Below are 23738 nucleotides of genomic sequence, written 5' to 3' on the forward strand. Positions count from 1 at the left end.
ATCCAACTCGGTGAACCTCGTTCGATAAATGTACGACTCATGCTGAAAAATCTTCTTTTTGCAACTTGTTGCATAAACTACTATTTCAAGGAGGTAAGACAATTTCACCCAAGTTTCATTTTGTAACATTTAAAACCTGATCAATTATTTCCAAGATATCGTCGGTTGAAAATTGAGGGTCGATTGTGTAGAACTTAGAAAATCTGGATAGTAGAAGAGGAATGTTTACAAAGTTTTAGATCACTTGTCTGGCTATATTTCAATACTTGTTACCATGCCTTTTTTCTAACGATTTCTGTCTTAGTTTCAAATATTTACGGGCAAATTTGGATCTTAACTTATCAAGTTCTTCACTTTTATCTTCGTCCTCTTCAAATCCCGGCTCGGACCAACATAACTGGTGATCTTTTCCCTTCTGGATTCGATTGCTTAGTAAAGGGAAGGTAGTGTATCGTCACAAACTGGACCTTATCACGACACCTTAGGGAGGCGACCTATGGAATGTTAACATAAAACCTTAACATGTTAACATTAAGTTGAGAATGAAATTGCCACTGAATCCGCTTTGTAAATGCCGGCCCCGATACTCTTCAAGGGTGTTCCCCTCAGGAACTGGGAAAGATTTACTTTTACTCTTCCTTCGAGGATTTAACAGTTAACTCATAACACTTATTCCAATAATATTTTGCTTGTATGGCATCTGCATCTTCTTCATCTGTTGTTTCTTCTTCAGCCATCTCTCTTCGTTTTGTTGTTAAGTCGTAATCCGCGTCCAAATATGCTTGCAAGCGCTTCCGGGATTTGCGAGTGTGCTTAGAAAGCACGGTCTCGAATCAATCGTTAGATCGACGACGTTAGATTCTTCGGCAATTTCACTTGTTTGCAATGCATTTTGGTCTGGTTTACTGTTGTTGCTTTTTCTGCTGCTGCTTGGCTCAGGTTCAATCGGTTGTGTAGTGCTTTTTTGGTTCACCTTTTTACTTGAATCCGCACATTTTTTGTTCTTTGCTTTGAGTTTGCAAAGCGACTTTTTGCCTATAATTTATTTCGGCGTTGGCTGTTTCAGCAACATCCGCAGGGTCCGAACTACATTTGGGATTCCTGGGAAGAAGTTAATCCAGCGATCGTTGGAGATGGTCAAAATTTCGCCGTATTTACTCATCACTTTGGCTACGTCATCATTGCTTATGCCTAAGGGTAGGTCAAGCACATGAACTTCCGTAGCGTTGTTGTCCAGGTAAATCGGAATTTTGCAACCCTGATATACCAGAGGTTTGTCGATGATGGACGAGGCCATTGCTGAGTTGGCGAACTGCAGCACGGCTATTCTTCTTCTATTGCATAATTGCAATGCTCGCAAGTTTTCTTGGTTTACTTGAAGGTCTGCGAGAAATTTTTTTACAAGCTTTGGGCTTGGTTGGTTTTGGAGTTGACAAAAATCCAGAACCACACTGTTTTTGTCTACGGTGCACATTTTGAAAAAGCGGCGACGCGCACACAAACTGCGGACTGGTGTTGAGAATGCGACTTGTATATTCGGCGGTTACTTTGCAACTGATTTTTGTAATTTTCATTCTTTGTAAGTTAAAAAAAGGTCGGATCAACAAATTCAAAAAAGCTAATTTTACAGTATTTTTTTTGTTTTTTTTATCTGCTGCTTTTTTTAAACATGGACACTATATTTAAAAATTAAAAAGACAATTTTGTTGAATAATTTAACTTAAAAATGGCTTTATCCCAAAAACACTTTTTCAAAATTACCTAGAAAAATGACTTTTTTATTTTTTATGTGCGTTTTCCACAGTTTGCAAAAAACACTTTTTTGTCAATAGAGGTAAATATCTACGTGCGCATGTATTGCGTATACGTACACGAACAAGATGTAGGTTAAATTTTGTCCCGCCAACAAAGTCAATTGGCGCGCTAGTGTGCGTACGCGAAACCGTCATAAAGCTCTATTTGACGTTTTTCCTGGATTTACAATGGATGTTTTCAACACATCTTATTCCAACCGGAGGAACTGAGCGATCAATTTTTCGATATCTCGTGACGAAAAAACCTTTTAGTTTAGAGCTTTCGAAAAAGACTTGTTTCAAATAATTTACAGCCTTAGATGGTGATGAATTGACAAAGGGACTTTTATGTAAAATTGAACGCCCGATATGATGGCGTACATAGGGGAACAGCATCTAACTCTATCGCGCTCCTAATGTTGACATATCGTCACTTGTGTGCTATCTTGTGATATGTCTGCTGTAAAAAAAAGGACGTGTCACAGGATAGCACACAAGCGACGATATCAACACTTTGACGTTTAATTATAGCTCATAAAAAGCGCTTCCAACTTAAATCGAGTGATACATAGCTCAATATAAAGCTAGCAAGCAAGTTTCAATGAATAGTTTTTGACTTTTTTATTAGGTCCTATAAATAAATGTGGCAGTGCGTGGCCGAATGGTTACGCTGTCCGCTTTGTAAGCGGATGATTCTGTGTTCGATTCCCATCTGCTCCAACCTTCCATCGGATGAGGAAGTAAAATGTCGGTCCCGGCCTTGGTTGTTGTTAGGCCGTTAAGTCATTCCAGGTGTAGGAGTCGTCTCCATGCCATAAGTACAAACAACACACCAAACCAAGCCTACTCCGGTGGAATCGCTGGCGGCGGTTGGACTCGCATCCAAAGGTCGTCAGTTTAAACATGGGGTGGAGATGCCCTTAGAGTAGAAAGAGGTTTGGGTGCTCTCCCCATTCTCCCCATCTATTAGGGTCCTAAAGCCCTATGTAAATTTTTATGTACGACGGTGAAAACACGATTAAACCCCGTTTCTGATCACTTTTTATTAATTTCAATGCAAAAAATATATTGACAAGACAACATTTTTTCGATAGATCAACTATGGTCCCCTTGGAACAAGCTGTCAAGTAGAACCTTACCTGTCAAGAAGGGCCGCGAAGTTAACTTTTCAAAATTAATTTAAAAATCTATTTCAAATCCTTTGCAGTCGTACAACGGGTCATAGTACTAAGATAAATAAGCTTTATCGTTGTGAGCAATAATATCACAAATTCAAGCTTCATTTTAGTACTCAATTCTTGAGTTTTTTTAAAAAGGTCCAATAAGCTATTGTCTTCCATATGTTTATAGGACCTATTCAAAAAAAACTCTGAAATTGTATGGAATTGTTAGGAGCGAGTACTTAACCTTCCAAACATACAAGAAATTCCCCTACTCGGAATGAAAAAAAAATTAATCAAAGCAAAAACAAAAATAGTTTCCAAGCTTCTGCCAGTTTTCGATTGTAAAAAAAAATCGGGGATGTCATTTTAGGCGAAATTTAATGTTTTTTTCGAATCGTCTAGTTATAGCAGTTATGCAGAAGGGTCATTTTCTCTTTTCTAATCTAATCTAATCTAATCAAACCCTAGCGCAGACAATCTTTCGAAGGAATCCTGGAGAAAGCCTTAGGTTAGAATACGAGTAGCCTTCTTCTTGTCATTTATGAACACTTGTAGTGCGCCATTGCATCGCAAAAGAATGCACTGAAAAATCACAAATGTGAAAGTGATGAGGCCTACTGCGTAAAGTTTACCGCAGAGATGATTCTTTGAAGTGGGTTGAGTTTGAGCACGGTGTGTTCAAACAAAAATACAATTTTAAATCTACAGGGTATAGGCTAGTACGTTGATCGGAAGGAAAGGGGTCAAGAAACAGCTTTACGAATAGCAGAACAAAGAAGAGGGAACGATTTCTTGGGGCTTTTCTTCACCCTCTCTGGCTTGCTTACTCTGCCGCTGTTGCCCATTTGAAATTTTTCTTGACCGATTCCTTCCGAAGTGCGTTTACCGCTTATGAATAAGCGTGGGAATATAACACAATACGCTCCGAGTTTCGGATTTTACACGCACGGAAATTATGTTAGTTTGAATCAACAAAACTGTTTGTTAGAAACACATATCTGGGTTTATGAAAGCAACAAACCAATTTAATAAATTTAACAATCGCATATTATTGATTCCACAAACATTTTGTCAGTTTGGCAAACATGTTTGTTGCCTTTGTTTTGATTTTTCTCAACGTGTACTGAAAATTTTGAGTGTATATTTTTCACCCTCACTGAATTATAAAGATGGCCGAAGTGAAAAAGGACGCGAAATGTTTTCTTTGTAGGGCTTTAAAAAAATAATGCCGAAGAATGTGGCAAGGTAGTAAGTATTTATTATCTTCAGCATTAAATATTGATAATAATGTGTTTTTCTTGTTTAACCAATTTGTGATTGTCGCGAATCAAATATAGGATTACTGGTCCAGTTCCGGCGAAGGTTCCTGGTTTCCTGCTGTTATCAGGTTAGAGGTCTTTTTTTTATTTTAACAAAATGTTACTTTGATCAAATAATGCCACATTGAACTATGCTCAAGGATGTTTGTTCTAAAATGTTTGCATATTTTTTCATTATTTTTCCCACATTAGATGACGTGACACCATGACGTCAGTGGAGGATTTTCTTGGCTGCAGTTGCTGGACAACAGTGTTATTAGTGGAATATTGAGTGATTATTTTAGTTAAATTTTAAAGTAAAATGCTTACTGTGCAAAAAATAAATAAATAGAACATAAACAAACAAGACTGTCTTTAAAATAAAGAATAAGACAAGAAGAAGAAAAACGTGTTAAACCAGATTATCAGTTTAATAAAATAGTTTATTCATTCGATAAACATGTTTGTTGAACCATCCCTCATGATAGTTGATAGATTGAAAATGTCATTTTGGGCCATAACAAACATGTTTGTTGGATCGACAAAAATTGTTGGTTTGATTTGGACAAACATGTTTGCAGGCCCTGAGATGACTATCATGTTTGTGGAGTACACCCAACATTTTGCTAGGTTTACAATCGGATTTTTCTGCGTGTAGTCAATTGGGTCCTAAAATGTAGCTTAGATTGCTGATATTATTGTTTACAGCGATAAAGCTTATTTTTCTGAGTACAATGACCCTTTGTACGACCACATAGAGTTTAAAATGGATTTTTAAATCAATTTTGAAAAATTAACCTCACGGTCCTTCTTGACAGAAAAGCTCCTACTTGACAGCTCGTTCCAAGGGGACCATAGTTGATCCATCGAAAAAATGTTGTCTTGTAAAAAAAAAAATCGCATTAAAATGAAAAAAAAAGTGATCAGAAATGGTTTTTAATCGTGCTTTTTACCGTTGTACATAAAAATTTACATAGGGCTTTAGTACCCAATTATTCGTTGGGAACACCATGCTTTTTCAAAAACATTTTTTTTTTCGTAAAATCGTGATAACTCGTGATGGTAACAACCGCCGACCAGCAACTCCACCGGAGCAGGCTTGGTTTGGTGTGTTGTTTGGAATGACTTAAGGCTAGTACGGAGTTCGGAAGAAAATGGATCAAGAAACAGCTTTACGTACAGCAGTACAAAGGAGAGGGAGCGATTTCTCGGGGCATTTCTTCACCCTCTCTGGCTTGCTCTCGCCGCTGCTGCTGTCCATTTGATTTGTTTCTTGACCGGTTCCTTCCAAAGTGCATAAACATCTTTAAGGAGGTATTAGACTACGGCAAACAAACAAACAAACTCGCACATTTTGACTGCGTTGTTTGTTCGCCAACATTTGTTTGCAGAAACGTCAGCTTGCATACATTTTGTCTTGTTTGCGAGTTTGGCAAACTGTCAAACGCGAAAATGTGCGAGTTTGTTTGCCATAGTGGCCTAACAACAACTAAGGCTTGACATGACTTCTTTCCTTCCGAACTCCGTACTAAGCATTTTTTACTTTCGACACGCGGTGAAGAAAATTGTACATATAATTGTGATGTTAAGACAAAATCGGGTGCAATTTGACACAATTCAAAACACAATAAATTATTACTAGTCTTTATTTGAATGCAATATTACTTTTGTTGAAATGAACTGAATTGTTTAGTTGAGTACATCGATACGATAAATCGGAGTTTCAAACATTATTTTTTTCCACAAAAAAAAAAATAAAAAACACCGCATCAGCAAGTGCAGTTGTTTGCTGCATCGTGTTGTACTGGGGTACTTTTTGAGACTTGATTTTTGCTTCTCCTCGCCGCAGGGTCAATAATTTATTTTGTTGGTGTTGTTGTACCTTGCAGTAGCTTGTTGCACTTGATTCCCGATCACTCGGAGTCACCGTCGCGATCTGTTTTGAACGTGATTTGAAAATTTTCTCCCTGGTTCAGGTAGGAAGAGGAGGAAGCACTATCGGATCCGCCCACGCGGCCGTCCCCGTCACCGGAAGTCCCGAGTCCCGACTTTGGGTTTGCCGGGATAGGGCCATCGACCAGGCGCACAACTTTGGGGGATCCTTCGGATTTTACTGTTGGATGGAGAGAGGAGAAGATCGATCGTTTAGAACTATAAGAAAATGTTTAGCTTTGAATCTGCCTCTCACCCTGAGCCACGTCATGGTTCTGGATGGTAATTTTGAAACCGGTCGACGGCAGCGCCGGCCCTTCCAGCTGGTGATCGTCGTGGTCATCGTCCTCCTCCTCATCGACAGCCGTACGGTCGTGCTTGGTGCTTGGTGGGTTGGCAGTAACCGCACCAGTTTCCGACTTGTTTCGGTTCGCATTTTCCTCCAGGTTGCGGATGTCTGCCTTGAAGCGGGCTTCCACGCTGGCGATACTTTCCAGCACTTCCTGCCGCTTGGTGTCCATCATTTCTGGAACGGTTGAAGGAAAAAAGTGAGCCGTGATCCACCTCTAAAGTTACTCTTCACTTACTCTTGTGTTCCTCCTGGCTTTCCTTGAGTTTCTTCTCCATCTTTGTGTCCATCTTCTTCGGAAGGAAGTAAATGTGGGGACTGGTTTTGGTTTTGATAAAGTTTGCCAGCGGCTTTTTGGTCTCTTCCCAAGCCTCCAGATCCTTCATCTTGGTCATTTTCGTCTCGATGGCACGAATTTCCAGCTGTTGCCGCTTCCGGTCAGTAAACAGGCACTGCTTCTCCTTGCGCATGTTTTCCCGCTCGACTTTTTGCTGCTCTTCCAGTTTTTTCTCAATCTGAGCTTTCTTCTCCTCCTTGGACTTGAGTTTAGACTCTTCTTGGGTAAATTTCTGTAGCGTTCCCAGCAGGGAACCGAAGATTCGTCGATTACGGGCCCGCGATTTCTCGTCACTGCCCTGGGCGGCCACAATCTCCTGCCGGGTGGGTTGTTCCTTGATAACTCTTGAATGGATCCTAGGTTTCTCGTACTCCACATCGCGACTCGGTGGCCCCGAAAGCCGACTAAACACCGATATGGTTTCCCCTACGGCGCGTCGTTTCGCAGCATTCGGAGCTCCTCCACCGTCCGAAAATCTCCGGTCCTGCTGATCGCCTGGTCTTCTTGTCGATTCAAAGCCACGCTTTTTGGGCTCGTTCCGGGAGTACGTCCCGAAGCTACTGAAAAGTATTAAACCATCATCAATCATCGTTCCAACCACACGCAATCCCCCTTCCCAGTGTTCACCAACCTGTTTCCTCCGGTGTACTGCTCCGTCGTGGAAGGATCGCGTCCGATTATTTTCCGGATGTTTTCATTGAGCCCCTTCAGATTATCCCGGGCACGGTTCAGTTCCTGCTGCAAATGAGAATACCTAAAACAAACGCACAGTATTAAATGGACCCACCTTCCTCCCCCGGAGCACCAATTTACCCTTTAATAATGTCGGTAGCCATCGTGTTGCTGCTTCTGCGGTGGCGGTGACTGTGGAAGAGCAAAACTAGATTCTCCCTCTCGGGGGTTACAACGTCTCGCAGCTAAAATCACACAGTTTCAGTCACGCGATTTCAGAGGGTCCACTTTTTAGGCGAACCGAGAGTTTTTAAACTTTTGTGGAAGAAAATTAAGCGAACCCTGCTGCGGTGCGTTTTTTTCTCTCCTTTTTTCGACAATGTTTGGTTTCTTCTTTGTGGCTGGCGTTTCTTCGCTTTGACGTCTTTTTGACAGTGACAGACACTGGTAAAAATGTTTGGTTCAAATTTGTACTCGAAGTAGACGTTTTGGAGCGTTATTTTATTACGTAACGCAAAATTTGGGATTTTTGACCCCCCTCCCCCCCCCTGTAACGCGTAACGCAAGGTCTTTTTGAAAATTTTTATGAGTGCTTATATGAAAATTTTGCGTTACGTAACAGAATTTTTCAGCACACCCCCGCTCCCCCAATTTTCGTAACATTTCGTAACAGACACCGACACCCCCCCCCCCCTAACTGCGTAATAAAAGAACGCTCCCATTTAAAGGAAACAAGACCCACATTTGAGTACCTTCAAAAGCAGGGAATTTTGCATAACATTCAGAAAGTGGCGATTCTGTTTTTTTCGTTCCCAAAAGCAAATTTCTATTTAATTAATTAATAGTTTTGTTCGAACGCGAATCAATTCAACACGGAACGTCGGATCGAGGTGCTCTTTGTTGCGTTGGGTTCGTATAAGATCAAGGAAGGTTCTTACGCCAACAAATTTCAACTTTCAACCCTCTGGAACCGATTCCGGAAAATCTGCAGATTCTATGGGAAAAGTTACGTAATATTAAATTTTGATCACAGGAGGCTGAACCAGCAAGCAAGAAACGTCAGGAAACCAAAAAGGGCAGGACGAAGTTTGCCGGGAAGAGCTTGTTTATTATATCCAGCTTTTTAAGCGAAAATGGCGTTCGAATGGTGAACGCCCGAAATGTCAAAATCACGCAGTGGTACCAACATTACGAAAAAAGTGTGCCATGGCATGACAGAAGCATTTTTTTCTAATGTTGGTGCTACTGCGCGATTTTGACATTTCGGACGTTCAACATTCGAACGCCATCTTCGCTTAAAAACCTGGATATAAACCCAGCCGAGCCATAGGAAGGGGGTAAGAAACAGCTTTACTAACAGCAAAGCAGAAAACAGGACATGGAAAGGATTTCTTGGGGCTGGGAGATTATAATAATGTTGGGTAATATTGTTAACAACGAAAAAGCTTATTTTTCTGAATACAGTGACACTTTGTACGACCGCAAAAGATTGGGACCATTCACAAACCACGTGGACACTTTTTTGGAAAACCCTAAACCCCCCCCTCCCCCCTCGTGGACAATTGTCCATACAAAAAAAACTTTTGTATGGAGCGTGGACAATCGCCTCACCCCCCCCCCCCTAAAGTGTCCACTTGGTTTATGGATGGTCCCATTTTTAAATCAATTTAAAAATATTAACTTCGCAGCCCTCTTTGACCGAAAAAGGCCTATTTGACAGCTCGTGCCAAGGGGATCATAGTTGATCCATCGAAAAAATGTTGTCTTGTTAATTTATATTTTTACATTAAGGTGAAGCCGTTGATCATTTTCGAAGAAAATTGATCATCACTCTAAAATGCTCTGTATTGAATTCAGTTTAACGAATTTCTGCACCAAAATGAATCAGCATGTGCCGGTTGTTGCCTTTTTGAAGCCACTGAAAGAATTTTTGGTCTAAATCAAATGTGTTTATTGTCACTTTTTACACGGCGCTCACGCACACTATCAAAACAAACGTTTGGTAGTGTGTGTGAACTCCGTGTAAAATGGGTGTCAAACTAAAACGTGACCCCGTTCGTTTGACAACAGTTGGTGTCAAACCATCGGGGTTTGAGTGTAGTGTTTTTTTTTTTACCTTTGTACATAAACATTTACATAGGGCTTGACGACCCTATTGGGTATTAAAATTAGGCTTGAAATGATGATTTTATGAAAAATGCCACCGGGTCCGTCTGGGATTGAACCCAGGCCTTAAAGGGGCGAGTGGCTACCACCATAGACTAATTATTTATTACTAGTCTATGCTATAACGCTAACCACTAGACCACCAGACCCGACATTCGAAGTAGTGAAATTCAAATTAACGAATCCGCTCTAGAGCCCTGTTTAAATAAATGTCCCATATGGGTCATTCCATCTGAAGCGGAACAGCATTTGAAAATTACCCTCTCCGATCCTGCTCAAATTTGGCAGGGCTGTTGATACTATCAAAACAAAAATCCCGAATTTCATCCAAATCGGACCACCCCCTCCATTTTTGTATCTCCCCAAAAAATCGACTTTTTGGCGATTTTTGAGCAAACCTCCTAGTTTCAAACGACGATAACTCAGGAACCATAAATCTTAGAGGGTTGGTCTTAGACTCAATTTTGAAGGAAATTGGACGTAGAATCAATTTCCGTGATCAAAATGTTGATTAATTTATTTTTTCTACCTGTATTGCGCAATTGAAAACTTTAAACGGCCGTATCTCAAAACACCCCAACTTATTTTTTTTTATTTGACCTCACCATCGTGTTCCCCGGCCAATTCTACATAAGAATCACTTATCGACAGAAATGAATATATTTCGTTCCAGAGATATCGAATTTTAAAGTTTTGTGTTTTCGAGATTACCTACATCAGCATCATTCGCCGCATCTGCTAGAAGCACACAGGCGGGCTGTTCAATAACTGCTACCTGGTCATTTATTGAAATAGTATTTCATCATAAATAATCTTTATCAAATTGGGTAAAAATTAACTGTATAACACTGTAGGAAACTGGAGTTTAATCACGAATGTTTATCTGCTCAAAAAATGAATAAAGTGAATTTCGGTGCTATCCCATAGGGCAGAGCAATAACAACACACAGTAAAGGGCAGAATTGGATTCCGACGGAGCGAGCAGGAAAATGCAATTAATCTTGTTAGTAACACTGAACAATAAGTGCACGATACATTATTGAGTAAAAATATAAATTAAAATGAATAAAATTTGTTGATACGTTGTACTCTAGTGAAGGACGATCACAAGGAGTAAAAAAAAAAGGATTTCTGAAAAGGTAGAAAACTGAAAAATGTAAGAAAATCACAAAGTTTGATCTGCTGCAAAGCGGCTAATCCCCCAAATTTAGTTGCGATGCTTTAGACGCCGTCCGAACAACAGTGTTTTTTCTTCTTCTGTCATTCTTGGATTCTTGGAACACAATACGGCTGCTGTCCTCACTATTTTGCTACCGCCCATGATAAAGGCCCTAGTCATGGCCTCGGAGGTCCTCTAAAACGGTTAGCAACACGTAAAAAAAACGGTGCATTCAAAATAACCCAACAAATATTCCTTTCACAAAAATAGATTGATCAAGGTAGGGGAACAGCATCTAATTCCAGCGTTCCTCTAATGTTGCATATCAGCGCTTTGGCATTCAATTACAGCTGATTAAAAGCGTTTTCAACTGAAATCGAGTGATAAATAGCTCAATAAGAAGTGAACAAGCAAGTTTAGCATAGCATAGCATAGCATTGGTGTCTACCCGTAGCTGCTACTTCGTTATTGACCAGGACCCCCAAACATTGGTCCGTGGACCACAGATGAAAAGTAGGAACCAATCATCACCCCTTCGCAATTTTCAAAGGTCCCTATCATGCTGATCAATACCGACGCCGGCCACGACCAGAGGTAAGACACGGGGAAGTGGATGGGAATGTTAGTCCGATACTTGAGTGATGGGACCGCCAAATCGACTGCGTCTCCGACAAAGTATCACATGAGTTTTGAGGGGTTAGTAAGATGGGTATGAGGTCAGGATTCACTGTGGTAGGTGATGCGACCATAAGCAATTTGTTTATCGGTTGAAATTTAAAAAATCTTAGGCAGCCGGCTGCGGAAAGATAGATATCTAGGGATTTAAATATAGTATTAATTCGACCGCGATTCTCCAGAAATTCTCCGTCGGCGTGCCTTCCGATCAACGGTGATGTAAGAAGGGCTTCATTTATTGAAATGATTATTGAAATGATATAGAAAGGGCTTAATCCAGCAATACGACTTGCTAGTCTCAAAAAAAAGGTACGTTTTTATAGAAAACTATAAATAGAGAACAACACAAAAAAAAAAACTCATCGGCCAACGAACGCGAGTGGAAAAAAACAATGAAAAAAAAGAAGGTAAAAAAACAGAACTGCGCGTCCCGAAAAGCACCACACTACTGATGCCGTTATTTAATTATAATAGCCAATCACCCCATGCACTCGAACAGCGACACAAAAGAGACGGAAAATAACACGAAAAAACAGGACTGCGCGTCCACACAGGCACCGCACTACTGATGCCATTATTTAATTATAATAGCCAATCACCCCATGCACACGAACAGCGACACAAAAGAGACGGAAAATAACACGAAAAAACAGGACTGCGCGTCCACACAGGCACCGCACTACTGATGCCATTATTTAATTATAATAGCCAATAACCCCATGCACACGAACAGCGACACAAAAGAGACGGAAAATAACACGAAAAAACAGGACTGCGCGTCCACACAGGCACCGCACCACTGATGCCATTATTTAATTATAATAGCAAATCACCCCATGCACACGAACAGCGACACAAAAGAGACGGAAAATAACACGAAAAAACAGGACTGCGCGTCCACACCCATTCCTTTACCTGTTATATTATTCGCTAAATTATTCGCTCTACAGCATTGCCTTGGCGTTCTCGATTGCGAGATTCCTACTCGAAACTAGGTGTTCGAAGGCTTGATTGTTGAGGCAATTGCAAACCTCTTTTTACACCTTAGCTTCCATCCACCCCGGGATTCGAACTGACGACCTTTGGATTGTGAGTCCAACTGCCTACCAGCGACTCCACCGAAGCAGGACCCAGGGAGACGACTCCTACACCTGGACTGAGCTAACGACCTAACCTTTTTAGGTTAGTCCGGGGCCAACATTTACTTCCCCGTCCGACGGAAGGCGTGATCAGACAAATCTCGTCTCGAAAAATTCCACCGGGACCGTCTGGGATCGAACCCAGACCGACTGGGTGAGAGGCAATCACGCTTACCCCTACACCACGGTTCCCGGCATACATACATACATACTTTTCAAATATTTCGGTGAGTTTATGCATTATTAGTTTTTGAAGCATATTATGTCTATAATTTTTGGGAGGTTTTGCATTCTTTCAAACATGAGCAGTTCTTTTGATTTTTAGCATAACATTTTGAAAATTTTTTAGCATAACATTTTGAAAAGCTGAAAGGATAAACGCATATATGAGCTTGACATTTCGGTCAAGTAGGTTTTTTTTTCCTGATGGGCTACATATTTCAGGGTGTAAAATCACATAAAATTGCATAAAATAATGCAATATTTATTTTACACCCAGGCTTTTTACACGCAGCTGGATTACTACTTTTTTACCTGTGAAATGCAAAAATGCTGTCAGTTTTTGCATTCTATATTTTTGGCATACTTTTCAAATATTTCGGTGAATTTGTGCATTATGATGATGATGGTCCCACCTCTTACCCCTACAAAGGTTTGAGCTGGACGAGTTATCGTTTTGATAATATGGGTTAACATTAAAATCAGTTATAAAAAAACGAGCTGATTTTTAAAGCAAATATAAATTAGCCTTTCAATTAACTCTGTCGTTACAGTTTACTTTCGTAGATTACTAGTTGATAGGCCTGTAACTGTATCAGCTTCAAGGAATCGCATTTGGTACTAACTACTGTTCGGATAAGAAGTGAACAAGCAAGTTTCCATCAAAAGTTTTGCAAAATTTGTTGTTTAAATAGTGACAATGAGCAAATTGGACGAAACTAGGAGCGAGGACTTCACCTGCCAAACATACGAGAATTTCCCCTATTAGCCATTTGAATAAATATTTGCGTAAAATTATAAAAATATAAATTAAATTAATCATCTCCCAGAACACCAGGTAGCAGTTATTGATCAGCCTGCCTGTGTGCTTCTAGCAGATGCGGCGAATGATGCTGATGTAGGTAATCTCGGAAACACAAAACTTTAAAATTCGATATCTCTGGTACGAAACATATTCATTTTTGTCGATAAGTGATTCTTATGTAAAATTGGCCGGGGAACACGATGGTGAGGTCAAATAAAAAAAATAAGTTGGGGTGTTTTGAGATACGGCCGTTTAAAGTTTTCAATTACGCAATACAGGTAGAAAAAATAAATTAATCAACATTTTGATCACGGAAATGGATTCTACGTCCAATTTCCTTCAAAATTGAGTCTAAGACCAACCCTCTAAGATTTATGGTTCCTGAGTTATCGTTGTTTGAAACTAGGAGGTTTGCTCAAAAATCGCCAAAAAGTCGATTTTTTGGGGAGGTACAAAAATGGATTGAGATGGAATGACCCATATGCATTCTCATCACTTTTGAGTTATTGATGCAGTTTGATTTGAAATAGTGTGCTCTTTCAGTAAAACCAAAAATATTCTGTGCTTTGTTGTAGAAATCTTGAGGAAATCCATTTTTTCGCGAAAACCTAATACACTGAAATGCAGGCCAAGGATTGATACCTAAGAGCCATATCACAATGTTCACATCGCCAGGTTGGAGAGGGTGCAACGCGCGTTTGTGCGGCTAGCATTACGCACGCTGCCGTGGAGGAATCCGCCGGAGCAGACATCAATCGAGGATCGCCGTCGACTGTTGGGGCTGGACACGCTGTTGAAGAGGAGACAGAGGATGCAGCAGCTGTTCATCTTCGATCTTTTGACGAAAAGGCTGGACTGTCAAAAATTGTCTCAACTTCTGATCTTTTATGTTCCACCACGTAATCTTCGTCGAAATCCGTCTATGTTCCGTCTATCTGTGCACCATACTGTGTATGGACACAACCAACCATTTGATGTATGCTGTCGTTTGTTTAATGTAGTTTCTGACCGTTTTGTTTTAAATATGACGAAAGATAGTTTTAAGAAATTAATTAGCTGTTAGGAAACAGTCTGTTAAAGACGAAGATAAATACATAAATAAATAAAAGAGCATGCAATGGCACTGATCTTGTTGCGTGTTCTTCGGTTGACGTCCAGGTAAGGAACATCCTGGAAGGAGCGCAACTAACTACATCCGTAGTTCTGTTAGATCATTCAAATTGATCAGAACAGTACAGCTCTGGTTCCTTGCAAGTGTCCTATTTTCTCACCTCCACGTTGGCTGGGTTTCGTCATCATGATGACAAAGTGTAACCTAGCTGGTGGCCTGTGGAAACGGCTCGTAAACCTTTGACCACCGCGGGTCAGAATCGAGACGGCTGAAAGAAAGGGGCGTGACAGTGTGGGAAAAGGGAAGTAATTTGTGATTGTAGTAATAGATTCGCAGTATGTTGAGTCAACTGCTGTGGATGTACCTGAAACATCGCAGAACGGGGTTTCTCTTCTCTTCATTCTCAGCTATCACCTATCTCCTATTTTTAGTTTGCTCTACTGATTCTCTCTTCTTCACTGATTCTCCTATTTAGTATAATTTGATTTTGATTTGTTTCTCTCAAAGCTTGTCACTCTATTTTTTTCAAATAATGCTGCTTTAACAAATTGTGTTTTTTTCTTTAAAATAAACCTTCCTCTAATGTCTTAGTAATATCAAGTCTATTTATCATTTGCCTATTCTTTGTTTATTTACTTCTTTTTTTATTTATTTGAATAATTTTTATCTGCCCTATAAGTTATCATTACAATAATCTAAGCTTGTTTGTTATCTCAGTTAATTAACTATTGCCTATTTCTACATCTACTACATCAAGCTTCCACTTTTTTAACATACAATTATGATTCTCTTACTATTGATTCTCCTTTCCTCACCCTTTTCTTCAAACAAGTGAAGTTCGAGCTCTTACTCAATTTATATTACTATTGTACTTTTGAAAAACTTTGATAACATGCTTAGGACCAAACAATTGTAACAAATCACCGCGACAAAAGAAATAGCAATAGAAAAACACGACTTTACATTAGGGAAGATTTCAGGAGAAAACCATAAACAGTAAATAACAATTAGTTTTTGAATTCAAACTAAAAATAAAACAGTTTTTGCTTTAATTAAAGTTGATAGGCACACTATAAATGGTTAGGCGCTTATACTTACATCAAACCCTACGAAATGTACCACCCCCGGCCGAGTTAAAATGCGTAACCAGAAAAGAAGGTGTGCATGCCTGGCACGAACACTCAAAGCGTGTTCTAGCGTGTTGCTCGTACTGACTCAGAGCAAGGGTGAGATGTAGGTGTAAGGGCAGTGCGTGTTCGTCGGGAACCTAGTGCATAAGATCGGTCAAGGCCCGTTCTTACACTGAAAATTGCGAATTGCGAAAACCTAAAAAAAAAGCAAAGCAATCCACTTTAACGACCCCCGGGTCTTTTGTAGGCTCTGTTGCAAGTTTCTACTCATTTCTAGGCGTCCGAAGGTTATGTGTGGTGAGTCACTCAAAACCTCTTTTACGCTAATGGACCGACGTTTTACTTCCCCATCCGATAGAAGGCGTGGTCAGGCAAATCTCGTCTCGAAAAATGCCACCGGGTCCGTCTGGGATTGAACCCAGGCCATACTGGGGTGAGAGGCTACCACGCTAACCACTACGCCACCGGACCCGGGTGCGAAAACCTAATACACTCAAATTCCGATGGTTTGACACCAACTGTTGTCAATCGAACGGGGTCACCTTTTAGTTTGACACCTCTTTTACACTGAGCTCACACACACACTACCAAACGTTTGTTTTGATAGTGTGCGTGAGCGCCGTGTAAAAAGTGACAGTTTGTCACTTTTTAGTTTGACTTTGACCAACCAACGGGGTACAAACTAAAAAAGTGTCAAACGAAAAAGTGACCAACCACCAGGGGTTGAGTGTACCACGGACGTCCGTGCTATTGTGTGTTCTCAGTTTGCTGTTTTTGCATATGGTTTCATTTGATTTCAGATAAATATTAAAACATACACTCAAAGTCAAAAGTATCCTTTTTTCAAGTTAACATTCATAAAAAAATGCAAAAAGACCTTGTGTTACGCGTTACAGGCTGGGGGGGGGGGGGGGTTAGGGGATCGCTCATCTGTTACGATTTGTTACGAAGGGAGGGGAGGGGGGTCAAAAATCCCAAATTTTGCGTTAGGTAATAAAAGAACGCTCCCCAAGTAAGAGGGGGATAGACTGCTTGTTTACGAACGCAGATTCGCCCTATTGAACTGCTACTACGGATTTACACGGTGCTCACGCACACTATCAAAACAAACGTTTGGTAGTGTGTGTAAGCTCAGTGTAGAAGGGGTGTCAAACTAAAAAATGACCTCGTTCGTTTGACAACAGTTGGTGTCAAACCATCGGGGTTTGAGTGTACATGGAAGCTGTCATTTCCAGGGGGGCGACATCTATATCTCACTACAGGCAGCTCGCCCGTAGTCAACACAAGCTGTCAACTTCGGCACCAGAACAAAAGGGAAATGTCAACTTCGGCTCCAGCACAAAAGAACAGAGGGCTTTTGTTAATTTGATTTGGTTAACCGCGGTGGATTTTCTTGAAATAATTCGAACTGTCAAAAATCCACCAAATGATCTACCGGTGGATACTTTTCTACCACAGTTTTTTGTGTAATCAATGTGGTAGATGTTTTGGTGGATTCTTGACAGTTCGAATTATTTCAAGAAAATCCACCGCGGTTAACCAAATCAAATTAACAAAAGCCCTCAGCTGTTCGTTACGGAACCAAAACAAAGCAACTGCGCAGTGTAAAAAAAGTACAAAAACTGCAGGTATAAAATGAAAATAAAATAAATATTTGTTTTTATGTACAATTTTACCGCAATGTACGTTTAAAAGTTAGTGTATGTTTGTGAGGTGATTTTTATGAATTTATTTGCAAAATAAACTACTAAAGTAGGGATTATTAAGCACACATCGGGCCGATGACCTCATTTAAAGTTTTACTTTTATCACATGAAACGTTTAACTTAACTACTGTGTAATTTGACTTTTACTACAGTAATTCTTATAACAAAAATTGAATTACACTCAAACCCCGATGGTTTGACACCAACTGTTGTCAAACGAACGGGGTCACGTTTTAGTTTGACACCCATTTTACACGGAGTTCACACACACTACCAAACTTTTGTTTTGATAGTGTGCTTAAGCGCCGTGTAAAAAGTGACAGTTTTTAGTTTGACTTTGACCAACCAACGGGGTACAAACTAAAAAAGTGTCAAACGAAAAAGTGACCAACCACCGGGGGTTGAGTGTATTAATAAAAGAAATATTTTTGTTTTCACTGTGCGCAGTTTGCGCGCGTTATCAATCTCAATCACCCAAGATGGCGGCCTTTAGCATCCTCCTGGTCATTTCTAACACCATCGAGAAATTAAAAGTGAGAGTGTGTGCAACATAGAGTTAAACTATCTGTGCAGTTGCTGTGAAGGTTCCCATAGAGTTATCTAAGCCAGATCTCACGCACACTAGCTTACCATTTGTTTTTGCTGGCAACCACAAATTTTAACCTAAAAATCCATCGTGTACGTACACGCAATACATGCGCACGTAGATAGGTCTATGGCACTACGAAAAGTTTAACTCCATGTTGCACGCACACACTCTCACTTTTAATTTCTCGATAGGTGGCTCTATCTGCCATTTCAAACTGGATTCGTCTAAATATGAAAACGTTCTCGTTACATCCGATTAACGGTTCAGTGTTGACGTCCACTGTCACCGGAGTTGTGAGTTGGTTGTATTTTTCCTATTTTTCATACGACACGGCGGTGTGCGAGTCAGGGTTACCAGGTCTGAATAGTAAAAAATCTGGCAAAAAATCTGGGAAAAATCTGGCAAGCCACTTTTCTCAAAGTAATAAGTAATTTTTTGTTCAAAAACTGTGTATTTTCACTTTTTATACATTATAGCTTCACAAAATAAACAAAATACGTCAATAAAACAATGTGAGGAAGAAATAAAAAAATATTTTTTTCTAATTGGCGCTCAAAAAATCTGGCAATGCCAGATTTATCTGGCAACCTGGCACCCCTGGTGCGAGTACAAGTGAAAATTGCAGCAGTGTTATTTGCGATATAATCTCAGCCAGCGCGGTGAAAGGACCACTTTTTGTCCACCTCGGCGTTGCACGTGTGGCACTTGGTGTTTTTGTTCCGCGAAGCTATGGGAGATCAGCAGGAACCATCAGTTGAGAAACTGTCCGTCGAGGACAGCAACGGCGCCCCCGAAGACGACGTCGTGGATCCGTGGACCGTAACCAGCACATCCGACAGCGGAGTGGACTATGACAAATTGATCAGTAAGTTGTTGACCTTTTTGCTGTGGGGGTGGTAACAGAGGTGTGTGAAAGCGAAATTAATTCCGGTTTATGTTCCTTTATTGCAGAACGGTTTGGCTCTTCGCGGATCGACGATGCACTGGTGGAAAGGTTGGAGAAAGTGGCAGGAAAACCGGTTCACCCGCTTATCCGGAGGGGCATCTTTTTCTCTCATCGGGATCTGCACACGCTACTAAACATGGTCGAGGCTGGAAAAAAGTTCTATCTCTACACGGGCCGCGGTCCGTCGTCGGACTCAATGCATTTGGGCCATTTGGTGCCGTTTATCGTGACCAAGTGAGTCATATCAGAATGCTTATCAGTTTTGGGAACATTGTCTAGCTATCAATTAAGGGCATAATTAGAGAAATGATGATGAAACTTCTGCTTCCTCTTTCAGATGGCTCCAGGAGGCGTTCGATGTGCCGCTCGTGATTCAGCTGACCGATGATGAAAAAACGCTATGGAAGGACCTAACCGTGGAGCAGTCGATGAAGATGGCACGGGAGAACGCCAAGGACATCATCGCTATCGGGTTTGACGTGAACAAAACGTTCATCTTCGCTAATCTGGATTACATGGGCCGTTGTGCGGCCTTCTATCAGAACATCATTCGCATCCAGAAGTGCGTTACCTTCAACCAGGTGAAGGGAATTTTCGGCTTTGGTGATTCGGACGTTATTGGAAAGATTGGCTTTCCAGCGGCCCAAGCGGCGCCTGCCTTTTCCACGACGTTCCCGTTTATCTTTGGGAGTGACAAACTACCGGTGCTGATTCCTTGTGCGATCGATCAAGATCCGTACTTTAGAATGACGAGAGACGTCTCACCCCGATTGGGATTCCCCAAGCCGGCGCTCATCCATTCGAGTTTCTTTCCTGCCCTGCAGGGCGCGAAAACGAAAATGTCCGCCAGTGATGCCAACTCGGCAGTATTTTTAACGGACACGCCGAAACAGATCAAGAACAAGATCAACAAGCATGCATTTTCCGGTGGCAAGCCGACCCTCGAGGAGCATCGTCAGTTCGGGGGCAATACCGAGATCGACGTTAGCTTCCAGCTGTTGCGTTTCTTCCTGGAGGATGACGAAGAGCTGGAGAAAATCCGCGTTTCGTACAGCAAGGGAGAGCTGCTGAGTGGTGAAATTAAAAAGATTGCAATCGAAACGCTGCAGCCGATCGTGGCCGACCACCAGGTCAAGCGGAAGGACGTGACCGACGAAATCCTGGAGCAATTTATGACACCGAGAAAGCTGAACTATGAATGTAGCGTCAAGAAGGGCAAATAATGACATGGAACTGCGCGGGAAGGCAACAACTAGTATTTCATACGTACTTCGAAAAGAAATGCAAGTTTTAATGAATTAGATGTGGTGTTCTTATTGCTGATGCTTGCTTGAGCGTTAACTTTCTTCAAGCACGGTGTTTATTTATTTGTTATTTATGATGATGAAAAAAGAACAAAATGCTTAATAATTGCTAAGAAAACGAGTAAGTAAACCTGTCTGCTTATATGAGAAATGGTTGAATTGATGATGAGAAAATCCATGTTCTGAAAATATATGTGTGCTTAGTTGACGCAACAATCGAGATTGCCTTCTTCAATTACAGACTTCGCTGAATGCTTTAACAACCAAAGAACATTACGAGTATTGCTGAATTATGGAATGCTGTTCAAGCACGTCGCTACCTCTAAGCTAGTTAATTAACACTGGAACACCAAATTCACGTCCAACTTTCACGAACGCCCAAAACTGCAAATAAGTTGGAACGGTAACTTCCACTCTCACTCCGGTTTTTAATCTGTAACTCAACCGGTTGGGATGATTCTTTTGGCTAGCTTCTTTGGTAGTCAGAAGGCAGCGCCAACAAGATTGTTACAATTTCCCACATTAAGAGATGACTCTCGCCCCGATTGGAGGTGAGAAGGAGAACTGGTGAAAAAAGTGTTAAGTGGTACCAAAAGCCAAAAGAAGACTGCCTAAGGTACAAGTCAAAAAAGGAGAGTCTTGCCCTCCAAACTGAAAGCAGGACAACCCTACAATTATGCAAAGCTCTCGTACCGAGTGGATTTTGTGCAAATTTCCTCGACCCAAGAATATATCCGATAATGTGAACATGCTGCTCTGAATCGAATGCTTCAGAATATATTTTTGATCTCGCAAAACTAATGCATTCAGCTTATAGGAAATTTTACGGAGATCATTTTGCTTTTTTAACATTCAATTTATGTCCACGCAAAGCCGAGATAATGGCATTTTAGTGAACAAAAAGTGACGAATTTTCAAAATTCTTAGTATATGAGCGTTTTTAGCATAATACATGGGCTACTATGGTTACAAACGAGAAGGCATATATTTTGGATATTTTTATTTGCTCGCTCAAAAACGTTATTTGTTAATAACATTTCATGAAAAACATGAGATTTTCTCACAATGCTTGGGGCAAGAGGAACAATGCATGAAACAACATGTTAATTTGCTAACAATTGAACTGTTAGCATTTAGCAGATTAGAATGTATTTGAAACGTTTCATTAATTTTTAGATTAAGTAACAGTATTTTACTAAAAAATTGATCGTTGTCACGAAAAAAAATTATTACTTAGATAAAAAAAGGAAATTTTCATAATATCACTATATTTTGTATGGACAATTTTTTTTAACAATTGATTATCAGTTTTGAAGTACTTTTATGTATTTATTTCCCAATAAAATATGTTGTTGCAGTAATTCGTATTTTTTTCCATGCATATGGTACATATGGTACACTTGCCCCACCTGAACAAGATTCTACAAAAATAACCAAACGTTAAATCATACTTTTTATTAGGTGCAAGTCATTGGTAGGGACACTACCGATCTTGGAAAAATAGCATTTTGATAATATGAGCCTTAAAACTAACCCTAAGCCTTATTTTGTACTTTCCAAATATTATGAGAAAACAAAGGTTTTGAAAAAACTTCATTAAAACTTATGACTCGTGACGTTTACGTCGTTTTGGCGGTTATGGGGTAGTAGAATCAGTTAATTGCATTGCTAGCAACAATTCCTCATGCTGGAATTAATCGAAATTGTAAATATTACGGCCGTACGAGCGATTGTTCCTTTTGTCCCATATGGTCGTCTTGCCCCACCACCTTGTTGGGTTGGACGTAAAGGCAAATGCTAGTTTGGATACCTCAAACATGGATACGCCAAATTCACTTCTACCAGTCTCCCTATTTAGGGTCCCTTCGAATATGAGTTCGGTTTTGTTACAGCGTTAAGCGTGGATTTTATAGATAATTAATCAATCGTTACCAATCCCAAACCAATCCTTGGGAAGTTGTTTAGGCCCTAAAAGGATCTGAAAAAGAGCTGTGCCCACTAAATTTGAACAATTTTATTTTTTCCATGCAACCATATTAGGTGTAACGCTGGCAATCATGATGCTCTTTGCGCTTGATGCTGTGTGGCTTGGGACGATTAGCGACCGCGTGCGTTGGTGTTGTCCGTGAACCAGGTGCTCTTGAAGGTATCCAGGCAGGTCGTACCCGCGTTTGATAAAAAAGCACAGCCGCAGGTTGTAGTTGAATGGTACTTTCGGATTGAAATAATAAAGTTGTGCTGTTAAATGTAGTTGTTACTTATTATCTTCTTTTTCTTTAATATTAATGTACACAGTAAAACTTAAACTAAAAGGCATTCCGCCTTTTTCTGCTGATCTGTGTTTTTTTTTGTTTTGATGATTTAATTCTTTAGTAATATTATTTTTCTATTTTTTCAGACAACCGGTGGAGACGTTTTCTTCGACTGGTCCTGGTCCTGGTATGTCTCATCAGTACCAAAACTATCATCAGAGATGGCAAACACGAAATTGATGTGCTTTTAGGGGAGTTCGTTATATCAACTTGTTGTTGTATTTTTTTTGTTACAATTATTGCTTATGCGTTATTTCTTTATTCGCAATAAAATATGAGTTGAAATCTTTCGTTCCGAATTTGCTGTTTTACTTTGTTTTTTGTTTTCTGTTCTGTATGTACGTTAAAATTTTCGTTAGCGAAGTATCCAATTTAATTAGAGAATGAAAACACGATCACCAACTTCAATTATTTACAATAGAGATGGAAGCTTTGCTTTCGAGATAGACGTAGAATTTCTTCAAATTGTTCATGAAGGGTTTGTTAGGAGAAGATCCCACGTATTGGTTAACACTGACTTGACAAGAATAGGGAAGAAATGGATCGCGTCGATCCAGACGGTATTCTCAATACGGTTCATTCAAACTGTCTTGGGGTGGAGGGGAAATGATGGAAGGGCGTTTTTACATATTGCTCGGTGGTCCCCGAGGGCGATGACCGTGCAGACCGGAATGCCGCGAACCGGGTCGGCTGTGCACAATCGCGTAGTGATCCGAATCTATCGGCAGGGAGCGGTTCGAGTGTATCGTGCTGCCCCCGCTGGTGTATCCCTTGTTCTGGCCGCCGTCCCGACCGTGTAACGAGTATCGCGATCCGTACTGGGAACCGTGCCAGCTTCGGTACGGATCGTACTCCTCGATAATCGAAGGTTCCTTTTCAATTATCTGAAAGGGAAGGCATGGTTAAAAAAAACTTTGATGGTTTTGTAAATTC

General features: G+C 40.5%; 4 protein-coding genes across 13 annotated transcripts in view; 2 read left to right on the forward strand and 2 right to left on the reverse strand.

Moving 5' to 3' along the window:
- LOC120424948 (U1 small nuclear ribonucleoprotein C) overlaps window positions 1–23033 on the forward strand; it is a 30505-nt gene extending 7472 nt beyond the window's left edge. The window contains exons 3-4 of one of the 5 annotated variants that reach the window (XR_005606443.2): window positions 22534–22651; window positions 22892–22954. Coding sequence is in view for 2 of the 5 variants with exons in the window: in XM_039589259.2 (XP_039445193.1) it covers window positions 22892–22985 (94 nt within the window). In the remaining 3 variants the exon portion in view is untranslated. Of the gene's footprint in view, window positions 1–4293; window positions 4344–4467; window positions 6201–22533; window positions 22652–22891 lie in introns of those variants that run through there. The other 4 variants (XR_005606444.2, XR_005606442.2, XM_052706164.1 and 1 more) reach the window with 4 other exon arrangements.
- Window positions 5885–7939, reverse strand: LOC120424945 (pinin). 2 transcript variants are annotated; one of them, XM_039589254.2, is made up of 5 exons: window positions 7686–7939; window positions 7504–7626; window positions 6774–7432; window positions 6443–6712; window positions 5885–6367 (listed from the first exon to the last, which is right to left on the reverse strand). In XM_039589254.2, the coding sequence occupies exons 1-5, from the start codon at window positions 7706–7708 to the stop codon at window positions 6168–6170; spliced, it is 1275 nt and encodes a 424-aa protein (XP_039445188.1). In that variant the 5' UTR covers window positions 7709–7939; the 3' UTR covers window positions 5885–6167. The 2 variants fall into 2 exon arrangements, with proteins under 2 accessions (XP_039445188.1, XP_039445189.1); XM_039589255.2 differs by having other exon boundaries at window positions 6774–7429; window positions 7686–7938.
- On the forward strand, window positions 18830–20637 carry LOC120424946 (tryptophan--tRNA ligase, cytoplasmic). The gene is made up of 3 exons (XM_039589256.2): window positions 18830–19108; window positions 19195–19423; window positions 19527–20637. Exons 1-3 carry the CDS (start codon window positions 18973–18975, stop codon window positions 20410–20412), a joined length of 1251 nt encoding a protein of 416 aa, XP_039445190.1. The 5' UTR covers window positions 18830–18972; the 3' UTR covers window positions 20413–20637.
- The window catches only part of LOC120424944 (uncharacterized), a 39667-nt gene continuing 38668 nt past the window's right edge, over window positions 22740–23738 (reverse strand). For all 5 annotated transcript variants that reach the window (XM_039589250.2, XM_039589248.2, XM_039589253.1 and 2 more), the window contains exon 9: window positions 22740–23689. In XM_039589250.2, the coding sequence (XP_039445184.1) occupies window positions 23429–23689 (261 nt within the window). In that variant the 3' untranslated portion in view covers window positions 22740–23428. The remainder of the gene's footprint in view (window positions 23690–23738) is intronic.

Source organism: Culex pipiens, chromosome 1, assembly GCF_016801865.2.
Source record: "Culex pipiens pallens isolate TS chromosome 1, TS_CPP_V2, whole genome shotgun sequence".
Classification (NCBI taxonomy): Eukaryota; Metazoa; Arthropoda; class Insecta; order Diptera; family Culicidae; genus Culex; species Culex pipiens.